General features: G+C 37.5%; 7 protein-coding genes across 8 annotated transcripts; 3 read left to right on the top strand and 4 right to left on the bottom strand.

Moving 5' to 3' along the window:
- Positions 1-1,733: 1,733 nt before the first annotated feature.
- LOC114362107 (G-patch domain and KOW motifs-containing protein) lies at positions 1,734-4,025 on the bottom strand. The gene is made up of 6 exons (XM_028317376.1): positions 3,725-4,025; positions 3,312-3,606; positions 3,107-3,195; positions 2,730-2,907; positions 2,522-2,654; positions 1,734-2,268 (listed from the first exon to the last, which is right to left on the bottom strand). Exons 1-6 carry the CDS (start codon positions 3,841-3,843, stop codon positions 1,766-1,768), a joined length of 1,317 nt encoding a protein of 438 aa, XP_028173177.1. The 5' UTR covers positions 3,844-4,025; the 3' UTR covers positions 1,734-1,765.
- Positions 4,026-4,387: 362 nt separating this feature from the next.
- On the top strand, positions 4,388-7,366 carry LOC114362092 (uncharacterized). Its single transcript, XM_028317359.1, has 3 exons — positions 4,388-4,575; positions 4,685-4,819; positions 5,232-7,366. The coding sequence occupies exons 2-3, from the start codon at positions 4,689-4,691 to the stop codon at positions 6,868-6,870; spliced, it is 1,770 nt and encodes a 589-aa protein (XP_028173160.1). The 5' UTR covers positions 4,388-4,575; positions 4,685-4,688; the 3' UTR covers positions 6,871-7,366.
- A 126-nt stretch (positions 7,367-7,492) lies between these two features.
- Positions 7,493-12,475, bottom strand: LOC114362093 (ubiquitin-like protein 7). 2 transcript variants are annotated; one of them, XM_028317360.1, is made up of 8 exons: positions 12,241-12,391; positions 11,899-12,113; positions 11,551-11,785; positions 11,250-11,380; positions 9,668-9,791; positions 8,615-8,743; positions 7,863-7,979; positions 7,493-7,698 (listed from the first exon to the last, which is right to left on the bottom strand). In XM_028317360.1, the coding sequence occupies exons 1-8, from the start codon at positions 12,389-12,391 to the stop codon at positions 7,643-7,645; spliced, it is 1,158 nt and encodes a 385-aa protein (XP_028173161.1). In that variant the 3' UTR covers positions 7,493-7,642. The 2 variants fall into 2 exon arrangements, with proteins under 2 accessions (XP_028173161.1, XP_028173162.1); XM_028317361.1 differs by having other exon boundaries at positions 7,498-7,698; positions 11,557-11,785; positions 12,241-12,475.
- Positions 12,476-12,657: 182 nt separating this feature from the next.
- Smg5 (Smg5 nonsense mediated mRNA decay factor) lies at positions 12,658-17,960 on the top strand. The gene is made up of 4 exons (XM_028317364.1): positions 12,658-12,916; positions 13,062-15,270; positions 16,323-16,515; positions 17,183-17,960. Exons 1-4 carry the CDS (start codon positions 12,843-12,845, stop codon positions 17,623-17,625), a joined length of 2,919 nt encoding a protein of 972 aa, XP_028173165.1. The 5' UTR covers positions 12,658-12,842; the 3' UTR covers positions 17,626-17,960.
- A 1,123-nt stretch (positions 17,961-19,083) lies between these two features.
- On the bottom strand, positions 19,084-22,804 carry LOC114362101 (ENL/AF9-related super elongation complex transcription factor). Its single transcript, XM_028317370.1, has 2 exons — positions 22,359-22,804; positions 19,084-21,950 (listed from the first exon to the last, which is right to left on the bottom strand). The coding sequence occupies exons 1-2, from the start codon at positions 22,540-22,542 to the stop codon at positions 19,879-19,881; spliced, it is 2,256 nt and encodes a 751-aa protein (XP_028173171.1). The 5' UTR covers positions 22,543-22,804; the 3' UTR covers positions 19,084-19,878.
- Positions 22,805-22,964: 160 nt separating this feature from the next.
- Positions 22,965-23,516, top strand: mRpL34 (mitochondrial ribosomal protein L34). The gene is made up of 2 exons (XM_028317373.1): positions 22,965-23,126; positions 23,205-23,516. The coding sequence occupies exons 1-2, from the start codon at positions 23,089-23,091 to the stop codon at positions 23,440-23,442; spliced, it is 276 nt and encodes a 91-aa protein (XP_028173174.1). The 5' UTR covers positions 22,965-23,088; the 3' UTR covers positions 23,443-23,516.
- Positions 23,517-23,585: 69 nt separating this feature from the next.
- Positions 23,586-25,794, bottom strand: LOC114362104 (Solute carrier family 25 member 46a). The gene is made up of 7 exons (XM_028317372.1): positions 25,623-25,794; positions 25,343-25,440; positions 25,044-25,222; positions 24,837-24,893; positions 24,541-24,756; positions 24,253-24,463; positions 23,586-24,131 (listed from the first exon to the last, which is right to left on the bottom strand). The coding sequence occupies exons 1-7, from the start codon at positions 25,792-25,794 to the stop codon at positions 23,844-23,846; spliced, it is 1,221 nt and encodes a 406-aa protein (XP_028173173.1). The 3' UTR covers positions 23,586-23,843.
- Between the last annotated feature and the right edge of the window lie 26 nt (positions 25,795-25,820).

Below are 25,820 nucleotides of genomic sequence, written 5' to 3'. Positions count from 1 at the left end.
GTTTGAAATAAATGTTCAATGTGATATCCTGCCTATAACCTTTACTTCCGGTGTGTTTTCTCTTAAATAAAGTGGTTTTGTAAATATTATTTAGTTTAATTAGATAGGTACTACCTAATTAAGTTTTGTTTTTAGCCTGCTTAAAATCATAGGGCTACACAGTGGCAAAGATACCATTTTGTATGATTAGGTACTTTCGTAGCACTGTTACTGAAATAGGCACATTGACATAGAGATGATTTATTAACCTTAAGTAAGAGTAATACGTCCTTCAGCCTGCTTGACAGTTACTCTACTCCAGGGGTGGCCAACCGGTCTATTGCGACTATTAGTCCAGTCGATCGTGGCAAGGCAAAAAATACTACATGATTTTGTACTGAACTATGCAGCTTCATTTAAGATTTCAAGAAGTAAGTAGGTATGTAAGTGGTAGATCGTCCAGGGTTTCGTTAGTAAAAGTAGATCTTATGTCTAATCAAGTTGGCCCACCCTGCTCTACTCCGTAAATAAAAATTAAAGGATACAAAGATCAAACCGGGACCATTATATCAGAAGGACTCAGTTTGGTTGAGTGAGATACCAGTAAATTAGGTTTATTAGGGTTGGCTTGGCCACCCACTGATCATCGCCTCCCATAACAGTTAGTCAAACTCGCCTCCCTCCCTCCCCACTCCCAACCCTGCCTATCCCAAAAAGAATCCCGACTGAGCCATGTAGCTTAGTAAGATGAAAAATTTTCAATTAGGTAGGTACTAGTGTATACCTAGGTACTTTTAAAAAGATTTTGCGTGTTTACTTACGTTTATCGTGGGAAGACATTTTTTTTGGGTGGTATCCAGTGATAAACATAACTTACTTCATACAATAAAAGAAAATCCAAGTACTTAGTAAGTAAGTAGGTACGCTTTATTAAGGCGTATTAAGGGAATAGAGGTGGGTATCTTTATGGCTATGACCGATAAAATCTAAGTCTAGTCTAGAGCTATAAGCACTACGTGTCTGCGTAATATCGAATCGACGTAAATTATATGCATTAATCATAGATAGGGGAACAATGATTGTTAGTAAAAACCACTACTATTAGTCAGTTACTACGTACGAAAATATGTTATCTAATTAAGTACATTTGATAGACGTAAAGTATAAATTGTGAAAGACGTAAAGTATAAATTATAGTAAAAATAAATAAAATAAAATCTACATCGTAGAATAGTGAATATAAAAAACCCTATCAAATTAATTAAACTCTGTAACTGCGTGCTCGTGTAGGTGTGCCGTTTACTGTAAATGATTTGATTGGCGGCGGGAATATTGTGCAGTGGTTCGTTAAGCTTGTCACATGCAGTCCGTTGGTCAACGCCGCATACTCTCATCGATATATCGACGACGAGTATTATGTAACTAGTTACATCTCACAGGATCGAGCGATATGTAGGCACACCGTAATTTTGTGGATGAGAGTTTTATTCTAGTCTCTGTGGACCAGTACCTAATTAATCTTGACTAGTAGATAATATATGGTTTGGATCCTAAACACATCTGAAAGTGTTAAATTATTTTGTGTACGTAGGTACCTAGTTTATGAAGAAGTCAGGCGTACGATAGAGCCATGGCTCATAAATTAAAACGAGATCTTGTGAAAGAGAATCTCTGAACTTCTTTAGCCATAGAAAAGCGAAAGGAAACAACAACAACAACAACTGGTAATAAACCAGTTAAAATAAGACTCAAAGATTACTATTAAAACGTTTATTACATTTGACACTTATTTTCTATGCTTTTTGTAATGATGAGGCGACCGATCTCTGTCCCTCTTCTTTTTCTTCCCTTTTCTTTTCTTATCAATGTCACGTTTTTTTTCTGGTGTGCGTTTTCTTTTCTCTCTCTTTGGTGAATCCGAATCAGAGTCACTGCTGCTGTATCGCCGCCGACTTGACTTATGCTTCTGTTTCTTATCTGAATCAGAGAGAGAACTCAGAGAGTCATTACTGCTGTATCTCTTTTTACTCTTTTTTCTTCTATATGCCTTCTCTTCACTGCTTGAAGATTCTCTCCTAGATCTTTCCCTTTGGCCTCCAGAAGAATTGCTATGTTCAGCCTTTGAAGAATTATTGCTTCTGTTTCTATCTGCCCTTGAATCTTTGCCACTTGATGAAGGTTCTACCCTGTCCTGAGATCTTGGCTTTTCATCACTTGCCTTGAAGTCATTCTTGGAAGATTTTTGAGATAACTTTTCAGTTTTTTTGTATTCATCAAATGAATCAGCATCTAAAAACACAATAATTTTTATATGACTTTAGACATAATAGAAACAGAATAAATGTCCAAGTGTTGTACCTTGTATTATGTATTTGGCCAGGAGGTGTCAACTTAAAATATGAGGTGATGTCAAGAGATAAATCCTCAATGGCATCTGTGAAGAGAAATCAAGGTGCTTTATTGCCTAATATCAGAAAAGCAAGTTGCAATACTTGGACAGTATTCAGTTTCAAGAAAGTAAAGTATATTCTGCAGTACATACTTATGACTTTGGATTCTTTGTCAAACTCTGCCTTGGTGACAGGATGCATCATAAATTCACTCAGGCTCACAGTTTCCTTTTTCATTGTGATGTCTACCATTATACGGCCATTATCTTCATCAAGACTAACAACCTGAAATATAAACATATTTAGTATTTTAGTTACTCAGCATGCACTCTATAAATGCCAAAAATAATTGAATATTACCTTTCCATAGTAGCCACTGTATTTTCCAGTCGTAATCTTCACAAAAGAGTTTTTTACAATTGACAATTCTTCACCTTTCTCATTGACAGCTGCTTTTTTCTTTTGTTTATCAGTGATAACTTTATCTGCACCCAGGCCTAACCCCTTTGGACGCAGTTGAGGTTGTTTATACTTGGACCTGCAATTTTTATATGCAGACTAACATGGAGTTAACTCTTCACACACCAGCAATTTGATACAACAAAATTAATTGTTGGTACAGTCTAGCTTCAGTGTCTATAAGCCAAGCATTAAATAAATTCAAATAAAAATACATAGGTAGGTACATAAAAAGATATTAGTACAGCAAAAAGCAGTCTGATCTCAATTACACTTACTGCTCTTTGCTTGGTGTCCACCCCATGCCACGTAGCATGGCCAAACCAAATTCTTGAATTGGCACATCCTCATAATCTTCCAGGGTTGACTGAAATATTTATATGTAATATGATTGAAATCATAATAAATTCACTTTACTTATTGCCAATGTAAGGACACATTATTTGATATAACTTTAGACAAAATATATTAATTAAACCATACCTCTTTTTGTACTTCAACACCAGGTTTTTTTGAAACTGGAACAGTGAGATCATTGGTTTCAACTTTGACTTCTTTTTTGGCTTCTTCCAGTAGTTCTCTAACCGCCATTTGGTCTAATGTCTCATTTTCTGTTTTGATTTGCTCAGCTGCTATGACTGGTGGTTTATCTGTATTGTCAGTTTCAATCAAAGCACTTTCCACTTCATTAGCGATTTGTTTCAATCTTTCAGCTGTAACTAGTGTATTAGGTTTCATAGGTATAATTAAAGGCGCAGCTTCTTTTACTTCTTCCCCGCTGAAAATTGTAACACATCGATTTAGTACACAAAAACCAAAATATTGGAGGTTATGTCTCGCTATTGTAAATATTGTAATTTACTTTAACCCATAAGCCTGGTTATGGCTCTACTCACCCTACGACTTTTATTGATTTTTCTTCCATGCATTCTATGAATTCTCTTTTCTCTTCAACCACTGGTTTCTCAACTTTTTTCGTTTTCAAAAAACCAAATGATATTTTTTTTCCCTCCATGATTCGTCAATTTTGTAGTTGACAAGGAAAGAAATTATAAATGAATTGTACTTAATACTAATGTCTAAATTACATCTTGGATTTCCTGTAGATATTTCAACCCCCTATTTCATTTAGATATTCAAAATCAATAAACAAAAAAGCTTAAACCAAACCAAGCGATGTCGTCGTCGTAGTAAGGAAGTGACACTAATGACATTGACACAACGACAACGTTTGTTTTTGGTTTGATTCTTTCCTTTTGTAGGACAAATCAAAGGCATCATGTTATACAGCCAAGTCTTAAGATTTTATTATTCGAACTCATTGATTAAAGACAAACAAAACACATTCTTAGAATTGAAGTGTTTTGAGCAAAATTTATCTTCTCCGCTCCGCTCAATACTCAATACTCAATAGTTTATTGCTTGGTGTAAAGCGGGCCTCGCACATACTATTATCATGGTGAGAAGAGCGGTGTGCCTTAACCTTAATATTATTTTTGTCTAGTATTGTATGGCAACGAGAACAAACCAATCAGAGACTATAGATTTTTTCTAAAAACAAAACACGACCTTGCAGTTTTGCATTTTGCAGTAAATTGACATTTGACGTGTTTGTGTAAAATATTCAAAAACAAAATACAAAAACATGTCGCAAAACTTTAAATTTTGATTTAAAAATTACTGCGTACCTAGACTTTCGATATTTGTTCATTTCGGATATAAAATTATAGTTAACTACTTTGCTTTGGTAAGTAATAAGTCGCAATAATTATATTTAAAGTGTCAGACTTTTTGCGCAGGTCATATTTTATTGAAAATTGAATTACTTTGATTTATAAACCTACGTGATGTTGCAGAAACATGAATATGGACGGGCCTAATATAGAGCACAGCGACTCCGATTCAGGGGAGAGTTGGTCCATTATAGAAAACATTCCATCATATGGAGACGAAGTCCCCGAATTCCCGGAAAATATTGCCACCAATGATCGGTACGTGTAGAGTTTATTCTACATTTGTTATTTATTTACACGACAGCCATAAATTATCAATGCAGATGAAATTTCGTTGTGACCTTGAACAAGTAGTGCTTCAGAGTAAAACGTAATTTCACTGACTTAATAGGTATGTAGTAGGTACTTCCATTTGTTACGTATCTGATATCAGAGAATCATAATATTTTTGATAAGATGAAGGACATAAAAACATACAATTTGTAAAACAACATTTTGTTCTGCTGTTTGTACAGTAATGATTAAAATGTCCCATGAACTCATTTTAATATTAATGGCCATATGTTTCACACTTTAATGGGGTATTGTTATAGATTTTGTCAATTCTATAATTACTTAGAAACCGTGTTCCAGAGCTGATAATAAAACATAATTATGTTTTATTTTCCAGTGAAAGAGCAGACACAAATGTAGAGAAAGATGAAGATACTGATGGTATATCAATTATTAGTGATAGTGACCCCGAGCCCTCCACGCCGTTTGAGACCAACTACAAGAATAATTCTGACGATGACTCCTCCCGCCTCATCCCTCAGTATGTGACAATAAGTCCTCCAGACCCCAGCACTAACAAGCTTCATGAGTCTCTGGAAAATGAAAACGATTTTCTTGGTGATAGTCTTAAACATAAAACATATGTGCACAGGAGGAACAAGAGATTGAGCTCAGTCTTGAATATTATCGTTCTGGGAAGCGTAATAACTGCAGCCGGTGTGGCCATAGGCCACATGTGGGGCGCCAAAAATGATTGTTCAATGAACACCACTCCATCAGTGAACAAAATACTGTCAAGTCTTTACAAACTTCAAGAAGAAAATACTTACTTGCGAAGTAAACTAAAAGAATTGACAATGATGCATAATTTAGAGCTGAGAAAGTCTGGTACGGAAAATATGCATAAACCACAAAACAAATGTAAAAAAGTATTTGAGGACTCATTGAATAACATTTCCGATAAACCTACTAAATGTGTTGATAGTGGTGACATTCCAAGGATACTAGATCCACAAGCGGAACAAGGGCATGCAAAAGATTTTGTGAGAGATATCAATAAACTAAAACATGTCTACAAGCAAAACAAAAGCTGGTTAGATGATGAAATAAACAAAAGGATTAAGGACCAGCAGAAAAGGATGAAAAAAAGTATAAAACTTTATAAAAAGTTGCAGACAGCAGAAGACTCAGAAGTAAAGCAAATCAAAGATGAAAATTTCAACAACGTGTTAGAACCTATCATTGAGTCCACTACAGAAACTTTCATCAATAATGCTGATGAACCAGTGAAATTGAATAATATTGAAGATAAGGGTTCTGGAGAAAGAATAAGAATAAGCTATGCAGATTCTCTTAAATCTAACCAGAAACTAAAGGGAGATACCAAGCAATATAATGACTTTGTCATGGATAGTAACATCAATAAAGATACTATGAAGAAAAAACCCCATAAGAAAGACTTGGACACTTTATCTGGTCAGTCCCTAAGTGAACCTGAATTTAAAAAAGATGACAGATACACAGGCAACAAACAAAAACAAGACAGGAAGAAACATGATAGACAAAAGTTACACAAGAAACAGAAGAGGAAGAATAAGTATGAACAGTGGGAGATGAAAGGGGGCTATCTAAAGGACTATGATGACTTTTCTATATCATCATCCCAAGAAAATGAGTATGTATTAAAAAATCCAGATAAAAATTTTCTTGCCAAAGATTTTGAACGTGAAAATTATATCAACCAATTTATTGAAGATACCAAGGTCAAAAGTGATGAGACACATAATAAAATAAAGAACGAAAAGCATGTGAAGGGCAAAGAAAAAGACGTTGCTTGGTATGAAAAACGAGCATTATTGAGAAATGAGGCTAGGAAAAAGAAATTGGAACTTGAGCTGTTTGGCGAAACCAGTCCCAATAACGCCAGCTGGTATTTCCGGCGCGGGATGCGACGCGAGCAGTGCCGCGCCAAGCGCGACAACTCCACTTATAGGAAGTTTGCGAAACACACCATGAACTATAAGATAAAACATTAAATGCATTCATAAATTACTCCTTTGGGGTTTGGTACAGTTGTAATGTTGCATTTAGGATTTGAATCACATGCAAGAGTGCGCGGTTGGATGGCGGGAGCTCGGGAGGTCGCTTGAGGATGAATCGGAATGGATGAATAGAAAAGGATGCAAGTTTTCTTATTTGGCACCTTAGAAATTATCAGTCCAGTGTTAAAGCAATAGTCTAATATTTAATATTAATAACCTTTCATACTAAACAGTACACATACTCTTATTTGCATAGCTTGTAAACTGTTATATTTAGAGATTCAAGTTTATTCCAACTTTATTAATGTAATGAATTGTAAATTTTCATTATTAAATGTAACTTTTATCATAGGATAGTGTTACACCTACTTACAGATATGAATACTACTTATAGGATAACATAGACTTCACTCTCCACAGTATGTTTTGATAAGAGACACTGTAAAATTGTTCTGGACCTTACAAACCTTGTTTTATAAGAATTTGACTATACAAGCAAATATTATTTATTGCATTTTCTGCATTCACTACTTTATTATACTAACTAGATTATTCTAGAATAATATACAATGTGAAAATTTTACTGAAGGTTGTTCAAATAAATAAAATACACACATAAGATATGAGTTTTATTAAAATATACTTATTACAAAATCTTAATTAACTGAATGCATTAAGCAAATCAATACATTACTCAATCAAGGTTAGTTTAACTTCTAAAATAGTGACTAAAGAAGTTTTGTCATTTATTTCTTGTAAATCCTTTTCAATCGTCTCCAATAGCTCCACTGAATACCAGGTTAATGGCGGCGTTTACATCACCTGAAGAAATAAAATACGTTCAGTATTTCTGTGTTACAAAAATATTTACACATATGGCCTACCTACCTACTTATTTGACAAGAAAGCCGGTTTGAAAACCACTCATAGTGGCTTTATAAAAGATCAGTAAAGTAAATAGAAAATAACACCGACACACTTCTTACCTGAGCATATAAGCAAAGCCCGCACATTGAGCGCATCGTCTACCAGTCCCATTTCGTGCATGTGTTGCAGTTGAGGCGCAAAGTCCTCTTCCCTGGAAATGAGGGTTGAGGATGACCCTGGAAAAGTACAAAAAATATTTAAACTGTATACCTATGGCCCAATACACATTGTAGTATGGATGTGTGTAATTCTTGGGGCACAGTGTGAGTTTACATCAAACGTATTAGATATTGATAGCGTTAAAAACATTTAAGAAGATTTTAGTTCTTGGAAGTTTCCGCTAGGGGACGCGTTTGACGTAAACTCACACTACGCCCTTTTCTGTAAATAGAAGATAACAGGATTCCGTGGAGGGTAGTTGAACGGGAAGCATGGTCGATCTGTTTAATTGGTAATTGTTTCAATTTATAATTTAATGGACTTTAGTGTACAAATTTGGTGTTATTTTGTGTTCTGAAGTGCAGTGAAGTGATAAATTATAAAAAACATTGAAATACTTCGAATTTGAGCGTGCATCGAGTGTCGAGTGGGTTGTCGTATGAACAACCCGCTTTGGACCCGGTGGCGTCTTGAAACCTGCTTACGGGCATACTTAACTCCACGGAATCCATGAAAAATCAATAGAACTGAAACACCCACGTTCTATTGATAACTATGTCAATTTTCACTCGACATTGGCAGAAATAAACCTCCCAGAGAGGTTTGGTTGCCATTAAAAAAAAAATAAAAAAAGATAACAGTATAGTCTTACCTGCTGAAGCTGAGCCTTGGTCCATAGGAGTGCTGGCAGATGTAGAATTCCTAGTGCTGCCTGCGCGCGTTATGGCCTCTGATATCGCCTCGCTAAACATCTCCGGAGTTATCATCGATCGGCTAGCACCTGCAAGACCAAAGTGAAATATTGTTGGTATAAATAAATATACATATGAGATTCTCAAGAGAAATTCAGTCAAGAAATAGATGGCAAACGTAAAGGGCGACAACAGGCGAAGTGCAAGAATAATTTAAAAGCAATGGCACTGGAGAAAGACAGCATGAAAAACAAGTGAATAGAAAATAATGGTGGGAGGAAAATAAATAAATCGCTAGATAATTGAAGCGAAAAATTTTAAAGTTTCACTTATTTATTTCAATCAATGAGATTTGACGCTGTATGTGCACTTCTCAAATGCACACTTGACTCAAAAGTACTTTTCACAATAAGTGCATTTTCACCTTCACACATTTTAAATTAATGCTCCTTTTGCGAAGTGCACATTCTGCGTAGACCCGTTCAGTGGACGTGACATGCGATGTAAATGTAATGGCGCAAGTAATGCGAAAAATTAACCGAGACAAAACGGTAGATCGAACAGCGAAGTATGAGCGACGCACGGGTGGAGGAAGGAGAAAGTAACCGAGATGGTGTTCACACTATAATGTCTTGGCCAATTTCCCATATAGCAGTGGCGGAATAAGAGGGGGCAGAAGAGGCGGCCCGCACGGCCTCGGGCCCTCGGTCTTTGGGGGCCCCAAATGCCTACGCATTCTCTTGATCAAATCCTAAAGTCTTGACTTTAAAAATATTATAAAATTTCTGACTTTAAAACCTACATAATATTAATTTCATCAAGATCAAAAACACTACAGTCATCTAGAATTTTTACGCGGTACGCGCGTTTGCCTCCTGCCACATAAAAAAAAAAATATTTCGCTGAACGCGTCCAATATGCTGGGGGAATTCCCTAGCTTTGTCGCCCCGGGCCTCTGACTTAGTTCGCCACTGCCGCATAGTGTATTTACTTGGCTATAAGCATGAACTGACCAGCGGTAGTAGGCGTGCTGGCTTCGGTGCTGCGCGTTGAGTCGTCAGCTGCCGCCAGCAGCCGAAGGAGGCTGTCCTGGCCGCCAGCGCCACTACGCGACCCCGACACCGCCTCTGTCGCCGCCTGGGAACGAAACGAACGAATGTCAGCGACAGGAAACGAAGATGGCGGGCCACATGAACAATGACATGATCGTAACGTTACATTTTTGTATAGTTCCAAAATACTGAACTGTCCTATCCAGGACATTGACAGTGGGGCGCCACCGTCAATACCGAATCGCTGGTTCCGATTTTTGCCATGTTGGAAACCATATAGTTGAACGATGGTAGCGCCCCCCTGTCATTGAGTTTGGTGGGACAGTTCAGCGTGGGTCATCTATAGTTAAGTGTTGACTGATTTTTTGTGATTAAAAGTGGTTTTGACTAACACCCTCGCTCCGTCAAAACCACTTGACAGGAAAAACCAGTCAAAAGTGATATTGACCAAGGGCATCAGGTTTTGACTCTAATAGGCCCAGTTTCCACCAAAGTGGAGCTGAGAAGAGAAGTGTGTTGAATACCATTCAGATCAGAATTCATTATTTCCACTACTCGTCGTTGCTCCGCACAACTCGGCGCTGCCGCTGCCTAACGATTGTAGTAGAATATAACTTTACGGGAATAACTACATAAAAGGCTGATTGAAGCCAGTTTGGAAAAAACAATGCCACAACTTTATTTGAGCACTAGCTTTCCGCCCGCGGCTTCGCCCGCGTGGAATTTTGTCTGTCACAGAAAAACTTTATCGCGCGCGTCCCTGTTTCAAAAACCGGGATAAAAACTATCCTATGTTCTTTCCCGGGACTTAAACTATCTCTATGCCAAATTTCATCAAAATCGGTTGCGAGGTTTAAGCGGGAAAGCGTAACAGACAGACAGACAGACAGACAGACAGAGTTACTTTCGCATTTATAATATTAGTTGGGATAAAATTAAGCACAGAATTTGTCTCTAAGGTCAGATTGCTACTATACTGACTGAAAATATACATAGTATCTTTTTTTTCTGAACTCAGTGACCCAAGTAGTTTTTTATTGGTTGATTACACAGTAATAAAATACTTTGTTTGTTGCATAAAATGTTGTTATCATAACATTTACGTCAACGATGAGTCATTTCACTTGCAGTAAACATCTTTATTTGTAAACACGAAACAGTCTGGTACCTTCACCTAAAGATTACATAAATGTACGACGTAAAAGTCACCTCTCATACACTAATTTGATAATTTAGGCTGAGTTGCACCACCTTACTTTAACAATAACCGGTGTCTTTGTATGGGATTTGACAGCCTTGTGACGTATGTTATAGTTAAAGAAAGATGGTATGGATGGCAAACCAGCCTTTTTATTGTATGTACTAAAGTTTTCTTTGGTCTCGTTCGTTTGGTTCTTACACCTGTACTCACAAGCATTACTATGAGGTCTCACAGTGACACATGAACCAATCACAGAGCTTTATAAAACGCTGTGCGTTTGATTTGCTACTTAAGCAAACATCATATTATTATGTAAATATGGGTGTTACTCGTAATGCAAACCTGCAAAGCAGCAGCTAGTTGTTCCTGTGTGATGGGGTTCCTCTCGGCTGCTCCTTCTTCCGTTTCCTCCTCATCAGCATCCTCGTCTTCTGACAGTGCTTCCAGGGAATATGCAAATCCAGAAGTTGGAACTGCAAGCGAATCAATCAATCAATCTTTTTGACCTCACTATAAAGTGTTCCAATGGAGAATAGAATGTTTCAGAGTTAAAAACAAGTGCTGCAAGCAATTTATAAATATAGTATAATTATGAATGATCATTACTTTTTTATCTATTCTCTAATAAGAAGAGTAAACTGACCACTACCATCAATTGTCCCGGAAGCACTGGAGCTAGAGCGCACAAGGCGCATGAGTGTCCGCAATGCGTTGGGAAGCCCTGGGTGTGCATTGGCACCACGTCGCATTGTCTGCACGTTGGCTCCGAGCGCTGCCAGTAGTTCCACTTCGTGAAGAATGGACAACGTCGAACAGTCCTCAACCAGAGACGGTACGCTCTCTGATATCTCTGCCATGGCATTCTCATCATTCAGGAGCTGAAACACCAGTCAAAAGTCACAACAGTCACAAGCAAAAGGCTAGAGTTCTTTTATTTTTTGTTTTACTCGAAATGAAACAAGCAATTATCTATAAGGTTTTCAATCCATACCTGCATAGCTCTGGTCCACCCAGGAGCATTAGGCGTACAGCCTAAGGTCCTCAGAGATGTGTTCAGCTGCTGTAACTCTGAATCGGAATAGGACGGCGGCGGGGGTGGCGCAGCCTGAAACTTCCTCTTCACTACATGTACCATCTCACCATTCTTTACGCCACTATCTAGCAGCGTAGCGTCATCTTTTAAGATTTTCCCGTGGTGTATTAGCTCTGTCAAACAAAGTGATGTTAGAATAGTACCTACTACAGAAAAAACTGTTTGGGAATAGGTATGAGAAGCGATATCAAGACAAAGGTGATCTTAATTACTGTACCGAGGCACTGAGTAGATACGAACCCAACGACGTAGACGGAACATTAGCCTTTTTCTCTGCTTCCGATCTAAGAAGTCCCACAGTATTATCCAAGCTGAAGTTTTCAAGTTTATGACGCTCAATGGGTCCTGGTTTTACTTTAATGCCCAAAAATACGCACATAGATCCATCCATGTTTTTAATTAAAGCTATGTAAAAATATTTTTCTGAATTTCAAAAAACTTGAAATGAAAACTGAGTGTCACTGTTTGATGACAACTTGACTTGACAACAATGACATTCGTTTTTTTTTCCTGACATTCATCTTTTTCTTTATGGTCTTAAAGTAGTTTTTTTACATATGGCATCACTGATTTGTCTGGGACATATCCGTTCAATTACTTGGCCAAACCATGGTTCCACGACCCATTTTTAATAAAAAAAACAGGAAAGACGTCATCTCCCTATTTGGTCTGTGCTTTGTTTTGTCACGAAAAATTTCCTACAATTTTTTACAAAATCGAGATCAAAAGTTTATAATGACGTTGGAGAAATGGTTGATATGAGTAATAAATCAGACATTCAAGACATATATCTAACAATTTCACAATCAATATCTTGACAAGGAAGTAAAATGACTTGAAAAATGAAGAACGGATGTAACGACTTATCTGAGGCTAAAGTTGCAGAACGCAATGAGAAGGCCAAAAAACTTTATCGGTAAGGTTGTTTTAATACTATGTAATCCAAATTTGGTTAAAGTTACTTTATGTTGATCTTAACGATTCCTATTTTTGTCTTACTAATTTTCAAAACTACCTTTTTACCTCAGTCACACTTATAAACTTGTATCAATTGTTTTCAGCTATGTAACTGATGTAGCAAGACGTATCAGCGAAAGGACCAGCACTTGCCGATCCATTCCTGATCTTTTCTCCACCTCTACAGAAGTTCAAAGGCAGAAACTCCGAGATAACTGCGAAAAGCTACTTTTTCTTGACCCAGTAGAATATGGGAAAAAATGTCTGGAACTATTGTGGCGTAAGGTGTACTACGACACCGTGTGCACCGCGAAAAAGCTAAGAGAAGTGGACAATGAGAATGATAGCTACCTGTTTACCCACATTATTTGTGGAATAGGTCATTTCCATCACTTCATAGCAAGAATTCAATCAGAATTTAAAGTTGACTTCAAGGACTTGGATTACACAATGTTGCCACAAGATGAAGAAGGTGATGAAATAAATACAACACCTACTGAAGAACTGTTGCAGTTTGGCCGCTCTGCCCTCCACTCATGCTTGATATATCTGGGGGACCTGAGCCGCTACCAGGTTGAGATATTTCAGTCCCTTGATCCATCAATAGCAGCTCGCTACTACCTCCAAGCTGCTCATGTTGACTTGTGCTCTGGCATGCCATATAATCAACTGGGGAATTTATACATGGATAAAAACTATAACTTAGACTCTGTCTGTTACTATATCCAATGTCTCAGTACTGAAGCCCCATTTGAGGGAGCAATGGGCAACTTGACTAAGATTTTTGAAAAGAACAATCAATTCACTGAGACAATTAACATCTCCGAATTCCCTTCACAAGGAGAGCATGTACAAAATACAATTTCAAACTTTCTTTCTTTGATTGAGATATGGTATCTTGGAAAAGATGACACAAACATACCACAAAGGTGCAATACAATTGCTCAACAACTTAAAGTTTGTATGGACTTTACTAAGGCTCCTTTGCCAGATATCAATAAAAATTATATGGAATACACTCAGGCCATTGAGGAAGAAGGTGTTAATCCAACATATTTGAATGCTAACCTTGTGCATAAAATGGTACAGATATGCTTATTCACAATGTCCAGAATGATGGAAACTGATGAAGTTAAAGCATTTGCTTGCAAAGCATTTACTCTTGCATTACTTTCACAACTCCTACAAAAATTATTAAAACAAATTGAATTACTTGGATTGAAAAATCCTGCAAGTAAGTACAGGGCAAGAAGAATGCTGGTTCAAGAAACTGAGTCAGTTGAAGATGAAGTGGAGTCTGTGCAGGAAAATCCAATAGTTGAAGACACAATTGAAATAAATGGAAATAATGACAGCTGTGAAGAGCTTCACTTTAAGGAGGTGCCTTCTGATGGGGATGGTGATCCTGAGAAGTTGCAGAATGGAGATGCGAAAAATGGCAGAAAGTCGTTAAAAAGACGCAGGCGACGCCGACTGGCTTCATCAGAAAGCTCGGACGTGAGCAATGCAGACACAGAGAGCAGTGAAGTTGAAACTGATGAATCTTGTTCAGATGAAGAACTGTCTGATTCTACATACCCATCAGAAGACGAATCCAAAAGTGATGCCTCTGACACTGAGGCTTCTGATGTAGAGGAGGTAAATAAGCAAAATGGAGACATAGAGGAGTCTGCCAAGGAACCAGTAGGAATTAATGGAAAACATCCCCCGAAATCTTTTGGTGATAAAAGGGATTCTAAAGACAAACCAGCTGAACTAAATGAACTTGGAATTCAGAATTTTCTGCTTGGAGATAACTACTTAGCTAGTATCAAATTGTTACAAGATTGGCTTTATGCAGAGAAAGATTTAATTATGTCGTGTGGTGACAGTGGGGAGTCCCTCTTTCAATGTGTAGTAGATTTGCTCAACATACTTACATTCTATTTCAATCCTAAATCAAATTACATTAATGAAAACAAGAGTAAGATATTAAATTATGCAAAGTATACTGCCAGAAACCTCAAACTGGAGTACAAAAGTATTCCTCTATCTGAAGATGTCAACTTACGAGGAACAAGCATTTGCAAGTTTGACAAACATGCAGCCGAGTGGCAAACACTGGACAGATACAAACCGTCCCAATATGAAGAGAATATAATAAGAATTATGAATTTCATAGATTTCGGGAACCATATCGCAAAAATCGTGCCAAGAATCAGATTCAACAGGTCCATGAAGATATTTTACTTCAAGAAACTGCATCCCCCAAAGGTCAACACTAAGGTTAGCCACAAGAAGGTTCGCGAATGGCACAACACTAAGAAAAATAATGTAAGTTTTCTCATATAAAGTTTGGTACTTTTCAGATGTGGAATTTCCAATTTATTTATAAATTCAGAAATGTCAACCCCCATCAATTTTCTGGCACCGTTCATTTACCTTTATGTAGTAGCATATAGCTCTATGACTGGCCCTCCTGTTTTGGACACTTGCTACAAACGCTGTTGAGATATTACGATCAGATCAGATCACAGGTTACTGTACGTATTGAAGAAAGAAATAAAGAAAAAATGTTTATTCAGTATCATCGACAATGGACAGTTTGACACCATTCTCCAATAATTCGAAATCACAACTTTTCTAAAAAGACACTTCATTCTGGTCTTAATAACTTAATTAATTTTAAATTACCTGTAAATTACGATTTTTGGTCGCATTGTAATTGAAAAAAGTAGGTTATTTGAGTTGACAAAATAGTGACGTCACTTGCTTGTAGTGCCATACAAAATCTATGGGAGATTTCGGTTTTGACAGTTTTAAAAAGTACGTCAATTGATTGGTGGTGTCAACATGTCTATATGTTACGGTTAATGTGATAAATTGAAAATTATTAATAATAACCGGTTATTATGAATAATTACCGACAGTCGCGGTAAATGTGATAAATTAATCACATTTAACAGTGATTATTTAATCATTCAACCTTAGTACTAACAAATTTCATAAAAGAGAACAACATCTTGTGTACGTGCTCGTGTACAACCAAACTTTTGAAAGTTTTGATATCAAATATTAATATAATTTGGCATAATGAGTTTGGAATGTTTCTTGCATAATATTACTTTTCCATGATGCCTATAACATAATGTTTTGATTTAAAGTGAAAAATAGGTTAAGGTGCGGCGGGGGTGGCCCTTGGGCCACCCCTAAGCCGCCTATTTAGTTTTATACACACATAAATGACCTCATATTAATCATATTTACCAAATCATGCGGTAGTTATTCATAATAACCGGCGATTATTAATAATTTTCACATTTATCACTTTGACCGTAACATATACACTTGACTTACAACAATACAGTATTGTGTGTTATCCGCAGGAGGCGGCGCCGGGCGGGCTGCTGCGGCGCCTGGGCCGGCTGTGGCTCACGGCGCAGGTGCGCGAGCTGGAGCGCCGCGCGCCCGCCGCGCCCTCGCTGCTGGCGCTCGACGCCGCCGCGCTCGCGCACCACCTGCGCCGCGTCAAGCAGCTGTGGCGCGCGCGCAGCTTCGTGCTGCTCGTGCCCGCCGTCGGTCAGTACGCCACCCGAGCGGCGCTGTGCTCGTGACTTTTCAAGGCTAAAACCAGGCCTGTTCATCTCCGCGAGTTTACATCGAAAACAAAACACGCACGATGTGGGCCATCGTGCGTGTTTTGTTTTCGATGTAAACTACAGGATACTATTCGACAAGACCTCACATACGAGCGAACGTTGACTCGCGCACGCGTATTCTTGTGTATGATGGAAGAAAATAAAGAAAATGTTGTACTAAATACTGTGCAGTATTTAACTGCCTAAATAATAATAAAAACACAGAATGTACTTTTTTAAGTTGCCTCAAGACACTGAGAGGTAAATAAGTTATTCATGATAATTCATGCGAAATCATGTATTTCCTCCGCCATTTTCCGCAGTTTGGCACCTCACGTCACATCATTTTACCGAAGTCAGCCCTATAGCTCGGCGCAGTGCCGACCGATCACTGACATTTGTCAACAAAATGGTGCTTGACTCTTGAGACAGGCTAAATTACACCATATTGTTAATGACATTGAGCATACATTTTTACACACCCCCTAGATCCGTTCCCGGAAGACTTACATGTGTAGAACCTCGGCGCTGACAATTTTGTGTGGTGAAAGAATCACTAGTCTCACTTTCGAGACACGCGACGTGACCGATGATCTTTCCCTTTCCAGTGCTTCAAGAGCTGGACGAGATGAAGCGGACGGACAGCGGCGCGCGCGACGCCATCCGCTGGCTGGAGCTGCAGCTGCGCAGCGGCTCGCGCTTCGTGCGCGCGCAGCGGCCGGGCCAGGCGCGCCCGCTACCGCTGCTGCGGCTGCCGCGCAAGGCGCCGCCGAGCGCGCACAACTTCGTGCAGATCCTCGAGTTCTGCAACCACTTCGTGGGCGACGAGCGCGGCCGCGAGGGCGAGGGCGACGCGGACGCGCTGGTGCTGCTGGTGGGCGAGGCGCCGGCGGCCGCCGACCCCGGCCCGGCGGGCGCCGACTCCGGTCCGGCGGCGGCCGACTTCAGCCCGGCGGGCGCCGCCGCCGCCGCCGGCGTGCCGCTGGAGCGCGTCGCCGACTTCTACGCGCGCTGGCGCCACGCCGCGCCCAAGAACGGCAAGAAGAGGTGAGCGGGCCCCCCGCCGGAATGAGGTCTCGCCAGCGCCGAAAGGAAAAGACGACGCTCTTCACTTTCGAAAACGAATGAATCATCCCGTTCGGAAGGACAACGATCGGCATCATCGGGCGCCATGCCGCGACGGCAGCGCGAGTATCGTGTTCGATATCAATAGTTTACTTTTACAGGACGGGCCGTGGACGCGTGTCCGGCCTTTTAAATGTTGTTCCGAATTTAATGTTTAGGTAATAAAATAACATTCTCATCGATCGTAATCATCCTTCCTCTCTCATACGCTATCGTTCATAATCATGGTGTCATATTTACGGTCATCGCCGTTTCACTTCATTTCCCAAAAATATTTCAATGTATCCGTATTCTCGTGCAAACTTTCAATGTTATTTTATTTGCATATGAGTACGTATTTATATAAGTATGTATTTTGGGTTCATATTTGATTTCTTTATTCTAAAGTTTAATTTTCTATCCTTGAAATAAAGATGTTCATAAAGAAAGTTTTGTTATTTACTACAAACCCCCCAGCATAAATACACGACAGCAACAAGTGGTTGTTGCTACAAACAGTATTCACACGCTACAATAGGTAGGTAGTATATTTCTACAGGGTGATTTTGTTATCAGTATACATTTTTTAAATAGAACGATCTAACAATACAACTTTATCTTGAAAATTTTTAATCGTGGTATTTTCGCGAAAAAAATAATTGAAAATCGTAATTCGCGGCTGCCCATATCTTATTTTTTTTTTGGGTTTATATTTTACTAGCTTTTGCCCGAGACTTCGCCGGCGTGGAATTCAGTTTGTCACAGCACAGATCACAAATTATAGCCTTATATTATTCTAATGTATAAATAAACAATAATACTGTAGTTTCATCAAAATCTGTTCAGTACTTTTTCGTGAAGACACACGCCCGTTTTGTGACCCCTACACAACAAACAAAATTCCTGTTATTTGTTACTATAGGGGTCACCTAAAAATTATGGATTGATGGTGAAAACGGGCAACAGTCTCATTTATAGTATTATATTTAATTAGTAGGATTCTTTAGTAATATACTTACGAACATAAGTACGGGACGGGATCATCCCATTGTGTTCTGTTCCGAGCAATCCGAGCTATCATAAGAGAATGCCTATAAATGTATGTATGGTATTAATTAATTTAAAGTATATAATATATTATTTAAACTTACAATGTGGCGGACTTAATACAGGATGATATTACCTTTAAAATGGTACCATTTTTATTTATCTTCTATTAGTCATTTAGTTCTTACGATCGTTCATAACGAATCACAGATGAGACAGGGCAAATACCTACCTGAGAAAATTGAGCAGGTAGTCTAATGCACAGATGGTGTAGTGTGATAGCAGAGGATACTTTGATGTGCTAAGAACTTATTATATTTTCTTGTGTAGGGAATTGGAAGGAAAAAAATATTAGACATGATTTTTCACTCTATATATTTAGTATAAGTAATGTGTATTGCTAAAATACTAATTTAAATAAAAAAATAAGTTATGTAACAAACAATATACACATGCGAATCCAAACCATAGCCAAAATGAGCACATAAATGTTTTAGACAATTTTCGAGAATCTTAAACTTTTACCTCTGTCTTAAAATATTATGCAATATTGCAATGTATCAAATAATGATATAGGTATAGGAAAACCTTAGTTAAAAATATGTGCATAAAATTACGTAACAACTTAAGATTAACGCTTTTTTGATTTGTGTTATGTCACATATCCTTAAAAAATAAACTCAAAAATGAGATGTAACATTAAAGTAGCTATATTACAATTTTTAACATAACCATGCATACAGTCATATCCTGGCCGCAGAGGTTAGTTAATTAAAAACTCTTTTAATTTGTCACTTACATTAAGATCAATATAATAATGTACAAAATATACATTATGTTATAACAATCTTTCAACAGTCTTATACTTTAGATACCTATACAGTATTGCACTTAAAACACGTAACTAGAGTAGTATGTAGTTATCAATTTAATTACATAACTTGTTGAGATTATTACTAGCCGACATACAGTTTGGATAAAACTGGCACAGACTTGAGTGATCCTCATAGCACACCTAGTAACGAAATGTAAAAACTTTCTCAATCGATTCCTAAAATTACATTAAGTCTTAACAAAGGCTATAACTCTGTACAATTTGCTACGAGTTCATCTGTGGCATAAAATTAAAGTTTACATTTACAACAGTTTTCGGCTAGCAACCTACCAGCTGTATGAGCTGTTGCACGGTCGAACGATCCAGCAAACACAAATCGAAATCAAAAGTCTGAGTGGTCACTTCGTATTTGCCGGTCTCTGCTATGAGGTTCACAACGCGTTCCAGATCTTCGTTATTGTTGATGGTCATGATGCGCTTCTGCAGGTCCCGCAGCTGCCCCATGTACTCGGGGGAGAGGTCGCCGGGCTCCGCGTCCTCGCCGAGGCTGCTGGACACTCCGTTGTCCTGGACCTTGGTCTCAACGGACGCGGAGCCGCTGCTCTCGCCGCGCTCGTGCTCGTTGGCGGGCGCCGAGTCCGAGGTCTTGGCCATTTTTCTATTCTCCGCTTCCTCCTCCTCGGCCGCTTTCCGTTTGCGCCTCTTTTCTTCCCTTTTCGACGACTTGTCTTTGTGTTTTTTAGATTTCTCCTTTTGCGGCGGAGGCGCTTCCACCACGGGCTCTATGACTTCAGGCTCGGGATCGGGTTCCGGCTCCGGGGTTGGTTCACGTTTGAGTGGCTCGGGTGACGGATTTTCAACTTTAACCTTGGTTTCTTCATCATCAGCTATTATGGAACATTCAGAATCAGAGTGACTGCTATGAACGTCTTCGATCCCCAGGTGGGAAACCTTAACTATTCCACTCTTTGAACTACATTGTGACGCTGTATCAATAGATATTGGAGATCCTGGGTCTGGTAAAGGACGTTCTTTAGGTATTGGAGTTTCTCTGCGCTCCACAACTTCAGGTTTTTCAATGGGCACTTCTCTATTCTTGTCATGTTTATGTTTTTTCTCCTTGCTAGACTCTTTATGTTTTTCTTTTGATTCATCGCGTTTTTTGTCTTTCTTCTTATGTTTATGTTTACCAGATTCTTTTTCTTTTGATTTTTGACTTTCAGGTCTTTCTATATTTTCTGGTGGTGTCTTTCTAAGATTCTCAATTGAAAATTTGTTTACAGGTTTTTCAGGTTTGGATTGCTTTTCTTTCAGTTCTTTAACAGGAGGCGATTCTTTCGCTTGTTCTTTTTCTTTCGGAACTTCTCTTGGTTTTATTGATTCCTTGACAATTTCTTTTGGAGGTGGTTCAAAAGATAATTTTGGTGAATCTTTATTTTTATGACTTTCTTTTTCTTTTTTATGCTCTCTCTTCTCTTTCCTTTCTTTATCTCTGTCGTGACTTTTCTTTTCTTTCTTCTTTTTCTCTTTTACTTCTTTCTCTACTTTAATTTCTGATGGTTTTTCTTCAACTTTTTGTTTCTTATGTTCTACACTTTCTGAAATATGCTTGGAGGGCTTGAACTCTTCTTTGAAGCTGGTTGCACTGCTGGAGCGAGGAGGAGGACTAGCTGCCTTCCTGACCGGGCTAAGACACCGCTTTTTAGCTGGTTCAGGTGAGGGTGGCCTTTCATTCGGTCTTTTAGCAATTTGAGGTTTTTCTTTGGGTCTTTCCTGATCCTTCGTGTGACTTTTTACCTTGTGGGCTTTCACTTTATCTTTTTCATCCTTAGTTTTACTTTTTTCAGGTTTTACTTCTTTGTGCTCATGCTTAGACTTTTTATCTGAACTTGACCGTTCCTTGTCTTTTTTATCTGATTTAGGTAATGAAGTACTTGTTTCGATTTTCTTAGGATCGGGTGATACTTTAGGTGGCTTTAGTATCGGTGGACCAAATAGTTTTTCAAAACCACTAGTTCTATGTGGTAATTCATCTTTATGTTCTTTCGATTTATGCTTTTTGGGATTATCGGAAGACAGCTTTGGTTTGCTGGTGAGTTGTGGTTTTTCATCGCTAAACGAGTCTCTACTGCGGCTTTCTTGATCTGGATTTGTATAGTAGGCATTGTTAACAATAGGAATTCCTCCACCTTTTAATAGCTTCTTTTTGAATTCATCATTTGGATTTTGAAAAATATAACGATCTTTCAAAAATCCACATTGTTGTAAAGTAAAATCATAAGTAAACTTGATTTTCTTCGGTTCATCTTTATTTTTTAAGTATATTTCAATGGGAAATATAAATCCTGCATATCCTGATTCTTTGATAGAGAATGGTGGTTCCTTCACGACTGAAATAGAAATATTAAAAAATTAGTTTGTAAAAACAAATAAAATAAAATAAAGAAGAGTTTAATACTTGGTAAAAGTTTAAGGCTGTACTATCTGTTGGCAGTTTACATTAATATTATGAAATCAATTAACTCTAATAAAGACACTATTAAATTGTACAGCTCAAATGATTAAGTAAATAACTCATTAAGATTTTGTAAAAATTCTAACTTGAATGAAACATAAACATTAATAAATTTGTACAGAATCTCACAAGATCTCTGTGATCTTCTGTATAATCTTAATTTTTCCATTCTAATAATGTGTAAAATAAACTTTTAAAAAATACCATCAACTTAGCATGGTCATTATTACTATTGTAAACAATAATTGTGATATTTTTAGTTTGTAAAATTAATTTAATTTACCTCTTCTGGGTTTGGGAAAAGTTTCGTGAAGATGAAATACGACTTTATCCACAAAGTGACTGATATCGGCTCCTTCTTGCCCGCGTACGAAAACTTCCCAGTCATGAGTGAATCCTTCAGGAGTTTTTTTGGACCGTAAAGAAGCTTCGTGTCCAATTTCAAAATTAACTTTTATCGCCGACATTATGAATCCAAATGCGATGCACAATAATCGTAATATTTACATCTCAAATCGTGCGATTTCTGGAGTAGGCAAAAATCAAACTTCTGACACCACTGATACACTTTTGTCCAAACGGTGTTACAATATATAAACAAAATATGCACTTTAAAGTTTGTATCACACAATTTATTTACCGGATCACTGATATAAGTAAGTAAATGAAAATAATCTTTTAGCGCCCTTGTTATTTTGGTCCGCCATATTCTGATCATCGACATTAATTTAGTTTTTTAAATCGCTTTCTTTTTTACTAATTTATTACGGCTTTGAGTTTTAGCAGTTAGAATAATAATGCTACGCCTAAATGCACGATTTATTCTATAAAATGGCAACATTGAAAGAAATCAATCATGGACATAGACAAGTAAAAAAATTGATTATCAATTTTTGACAGTCGTTCAAATAGTACTCTGAATTTTGATTTGATTCAAAACTGTGCGAGCTGCAAGTTTTACTTGGAATAGATATTTTTATTAATTTCTAGTTTAAGTTACACAAAACGTAACTATGTCTGGCTTAATGTCAGCAATACTTCAACCATTAAGGTATGTTTAGTCTCCAAGAATTGTTGAACATAACCTCCATTGACTAACATTGTTTTTAATATCATTAAATTATTCCAGGTTTGTCCGACAAAGTTTACAAGTTGCATCTAGTATGTCGGCTAATACTACCAGTTTAGTACAACCTGAATGCTTTTCGCTGTCGTCAATAAGAAACAAAGTTCGCTGTTACTTTCCTCGTCCCAACGAGGTCAGAAGAGTTCGTCGTCACGGCTGGAACGCTAGGATGTCAACCCCAAACGGACGCAAAATTATTATGAGAAGAATACTCAAGGGCAAATATGTTCTCAGTCATTAATTACCTTGTAGAAAAGTTGCAATCATTAATATTACAATAGACTATTAGATAAAATAATAAATTATAATTTGAAATTAATCGTTTTATTTTGAACATGTTTTAAATAATTACAAAGTTGTACTTATTTTCTAACTTCACTGAATGGTAAAAAATAAATAAAAAAGAGTTCAGGCTAAACTATTTTTTTTTTCACTACAGATTACAATAATAACATACATGAACATTTGATTTGAGCATGATAACAAGCCTCAATACATAGAAAACATTCAGGATCCAGAGTTTATTTATAGGGGATGTAATTTCTTGTATGCTTAATGAAATCTATTTTGAGAAATTTGTTTCAAATACTTTTATTCTTAAAATCCAACAATGTGATTTAACAGTAAAGGACTTACAACAAATTAGTTGAACAAGTATTTTTGTTGGGAGTGCACAGAGTCTTCTGAGTTAGTTGGAGATTTAGCTGGTTTTAATAGATTGGAGACTTCTGAAACAACAAATGTTGTTAACTTTATGATGGCTAAATGTGCTGCCAGTTGCAAAACCAGGGCTCCAAATCCTTTGTATAGTCCTGCCACGCCCTCTCGGGCAATGGTTGTGTGGTAGCAGTCCATGAAGCCCTCGTAGCCGGTGAGGATGGGTGTCACTGATGTGCCAGTGTCCAGGTTGTCAATTATAGTTCTTGTGCCCTGTGGGTGTATAAACATAGATGTTTAGATCTAGTCAATTATAAATAGAAGCTTTGGGCACATTATTATGTGTGGAAAAATTAAACTAATTCACAAATTAATATTAGTTATGTCATCTTACCTGTATATGCAATCTATGAATGATTGTTTCCACTGGATAAAATAAGATCTCCATTGTTATGAATGAGAAAATATTGGCCTTCAAATTGATATCTTCAATAAGTGGATTTTGAGAATTCTTATTATAATTCATATTGTATGAATCACTCAATTCATGTTTATTTCTTTGCTGGAACCTAATGATCTTTGCTGTGATACTTCTTAGTGCAACACTGGAATTTAGAAATCACATTTTAAATTGAATTTGTTAGTTCCTATGTCAAATTTAAAAGTACAGAAGTTTACATACTGTGCCAGATATTTTGAAACTCCTAGTGCAGCAGTGGGCAAGACTATAGCCCAAATTGGCAGCATTCTCCCTCTGCTGGGTGTTCCCCATTCTAGGATACGCAGGAATCCTTCCCTGAATACATCCAGCAATGCTGGCTTGTCACTTGCTATGTCACTCTGCACAGTTTCCACAAGGCTTGCTGAGTAGAATGGTGTGATGATTGCCACACTCACACTAAAATGGAACACATTTCAATAAATAGTTAATAAATCTAATAAAAGAAATAAAATAACTTAATAGGGTATAGATCTTACCACTTTAATGTAATGTGCTGCAGAAATTGTAACACAGAACCACATTTGTCAATCTCCCTGAAAATAAGTTAATTTTCTTTAAACTCTGTACTTACATTATTTTATACTCAAAAAGCTTTTTTTAGCATTCATTTGTTTGTTTATAAACTTATGATTAATCATGTCTGCAAAGTTCCAAACATTTAAAACTAATCTTTACAAACTTACTTGGGCCACCCTGTTCCTTTGGCAACAACATCTTCCACAGCCAAGTTAAGTCCTTTCACAATGCAAGTGGAACCAATGCCCTTCCACAGAGTTGTAACATCCTGCCGTCGGTGCAGCCTCACCACAACCGGGAGTAAAGTGTATGGAACTATGTGATAACTTCTAAGACTGTTGTGGACCTGAAAATAAATTATATTATTTATAAGAACACAAACACGATTCTGTTAACTATTCTTCTTTTTTTCTTTACTTCTAACTATATTTATATTATTTATGAATATCTTACAAAATTCACAAACCTGGCATTGTCTTCGTAGAACAATAAATGGGTGGCTTAACAAGTTCTCAGTGATTAAACTCGCGACACTTATTGCAGTTGTGACATAGGCATTATTATCTAAAAAATAATAAAATATAGGTACTACAGCATAGCAAACACACTAATAAATTGCAGAAAAACAAACATTTTACATGCAGTGTTTTTTTACATTGAACGTTTATGAATGATCTAATTCTAAATTATTAATTAATTCATTTTCATTATATAAGATACCCCAATGAACACCCATCACTTTTTACCTTCTTCTGGTATATCATCCATGACTAAAGGAGGCCCCTGATATTCTTCAGTCACTGGTGTATGGTACCCGTATATTTGCTGGTAGCGGGTATCATACAAATCATTTGATTCTCTATTGGGATCCAAGCCGTACGGCCTGTTATAAGAACTGTAATCTCCGAAACCAGCCATTTCCAATCAAATGTTTAGCACATATT

This window comes from Ostrinia furnacalis, unplaced genomic scaffold (assembly GCF_004193835.3).
Source record: "Ostrinia furnacalis isolate ACB-3 unplaced genomic scaffold, ASM419383v2 OfSCF6199, whole genome shotgun sequence".
Classification (NCBI taxonomy): domain Eukaryota; kingdom Metazoa; phylum Arthropoda; class Insecta; order Lepidoptera; family Crambidae; genus Ostrinia; species Ostrinia furnacalis.
The sequence above is the reverse complement of the archived record's forward strand: the minus strand, read 5'-3'. Positions and strand labels throughout refer to the sequence as shown.

Bases quoted from the DNA above. Each gene is read 5' to 3' on its own strand.
- LOC114362104 (XM_028317372.1), bottom strand. From the start codon at position 25,794: ATGGCTGGTTTCGGAGATTACAGTTCTTATAACAGGCCGTACGGCTTG. The intron at 25,441-25,622 runs GTAAAAAGTGAT...ATTATTTTTTAG, and splicing joins GGATGATATACCAGAAGAAG to ATAATAATGCCTATGTCACA. The intron at 25,223-25,342 runs GTTTGTGAATTT...ATTTATTTTCAG, and splicing joins TTCTACGAAGACAATGCCAG to GTCCACAACAGTCTTAGAAG.
- LOC114362107 (XM_028317376.1), bottom strand. From the start codon at position 3,843: ATGGAGGGAAAAAAAATATCATTTGGTTTTTTGAAAACGAAAAAAGTT. The intron at 3,607-3,724 runs GTGAGTAGAGCC...TACAATTTTCAG, and splicing joins AAATCAATAAAAGTCGTAGG to CGGGGAAGAAGTAAAAGAAG. The intron at 2,269-2,521 runs GTATGTACTGCA...TTGTGTTTTTAG, and splicing joins CAAAGAATCCAAAGTCATAA to ATGCTGATTCATTTGATGAA.
- Smg5 (XM_028317364.1), top strand. From the start codon at position 12,843: ATGAAGAACGGATGTAACGACTTATCTGAGGCTAAAGTTGCAGAACGC. The intron at 12,917-13,061 runs GTAAGGTTGTTT...AATTGTTTTCAG, and splicing joins AAGGCCAAAAAACTTTATCG to CTATGTAACTGATGTAGCAA. The intron at 15,271-16,322 runs GTAAGTTTTCTC...TGTTATCCGCAG, and splicing joins ACAACACTAAGAAAAATAAT to GAGGCGGCGCCGGGCGGGCT.
- mRpL34 (XM_028317373.1), top strand. From the start codon at position 23,089: ATGTCTGGCTTAATGTCAGCAATACTTCAACCATTAAG. The intron at 23,127-23,204 runs GTATGTTTAGTC...AAATTATTCCAG, and splicing joins GCAATACTTCAACCATTAAG to GTTTGTCCGACAAAGTTTAC.
- LOC114362101 (XM_028317370.1), bottom strand. From the start codon at position 22,542: ATGTCGGCGATAAAAGTTAATTTTGAAATTGGACACGAAGCTTCTTTA. The intron at 21,951-22,358 runs GTAAATTAAATT...TTTCTATTTCAG, and splicing joins TTTTCCCAAACCCAGAAGAG to TCGTGAAGGAACCACCATTC.
- LOC114362092 (XM_028317359.1), top strand. From the start codon at position 4,689: ATGAATATGGACGGGCCTAATATAGAGCACAGCGACTCCGATTCAGGG. The intron at 4,820-5,231 runs GTACGTGTAGAG...TTTATTTTCCAG, and splicing joins AATATTGCCACCAATGATCG to TGAAAGAGCAGACACAAATG.
- LOC114362093 (XM_028317360.1), bottom strand. From the start codon at position 12,391: ATGGATGGATCTATGTGCGTATTTTTGGGCATTAAAGTAAAACCAGGA. The intron at 9,792-11,249 runs GTTTGCATTACG...TTTCGTTCCCAG, and splicing joins AACTAGCTGCTGCTTTGCAG to GCGGCGACAGAGGCGGTGTC. The intron at 8,744-9,667 runs GTCAGTTCATGC...TTGGTCTTGCAG, and splicing joins CAGCACGCCTACTACCGCTG to GTGCTAGCCGATCGATGATA.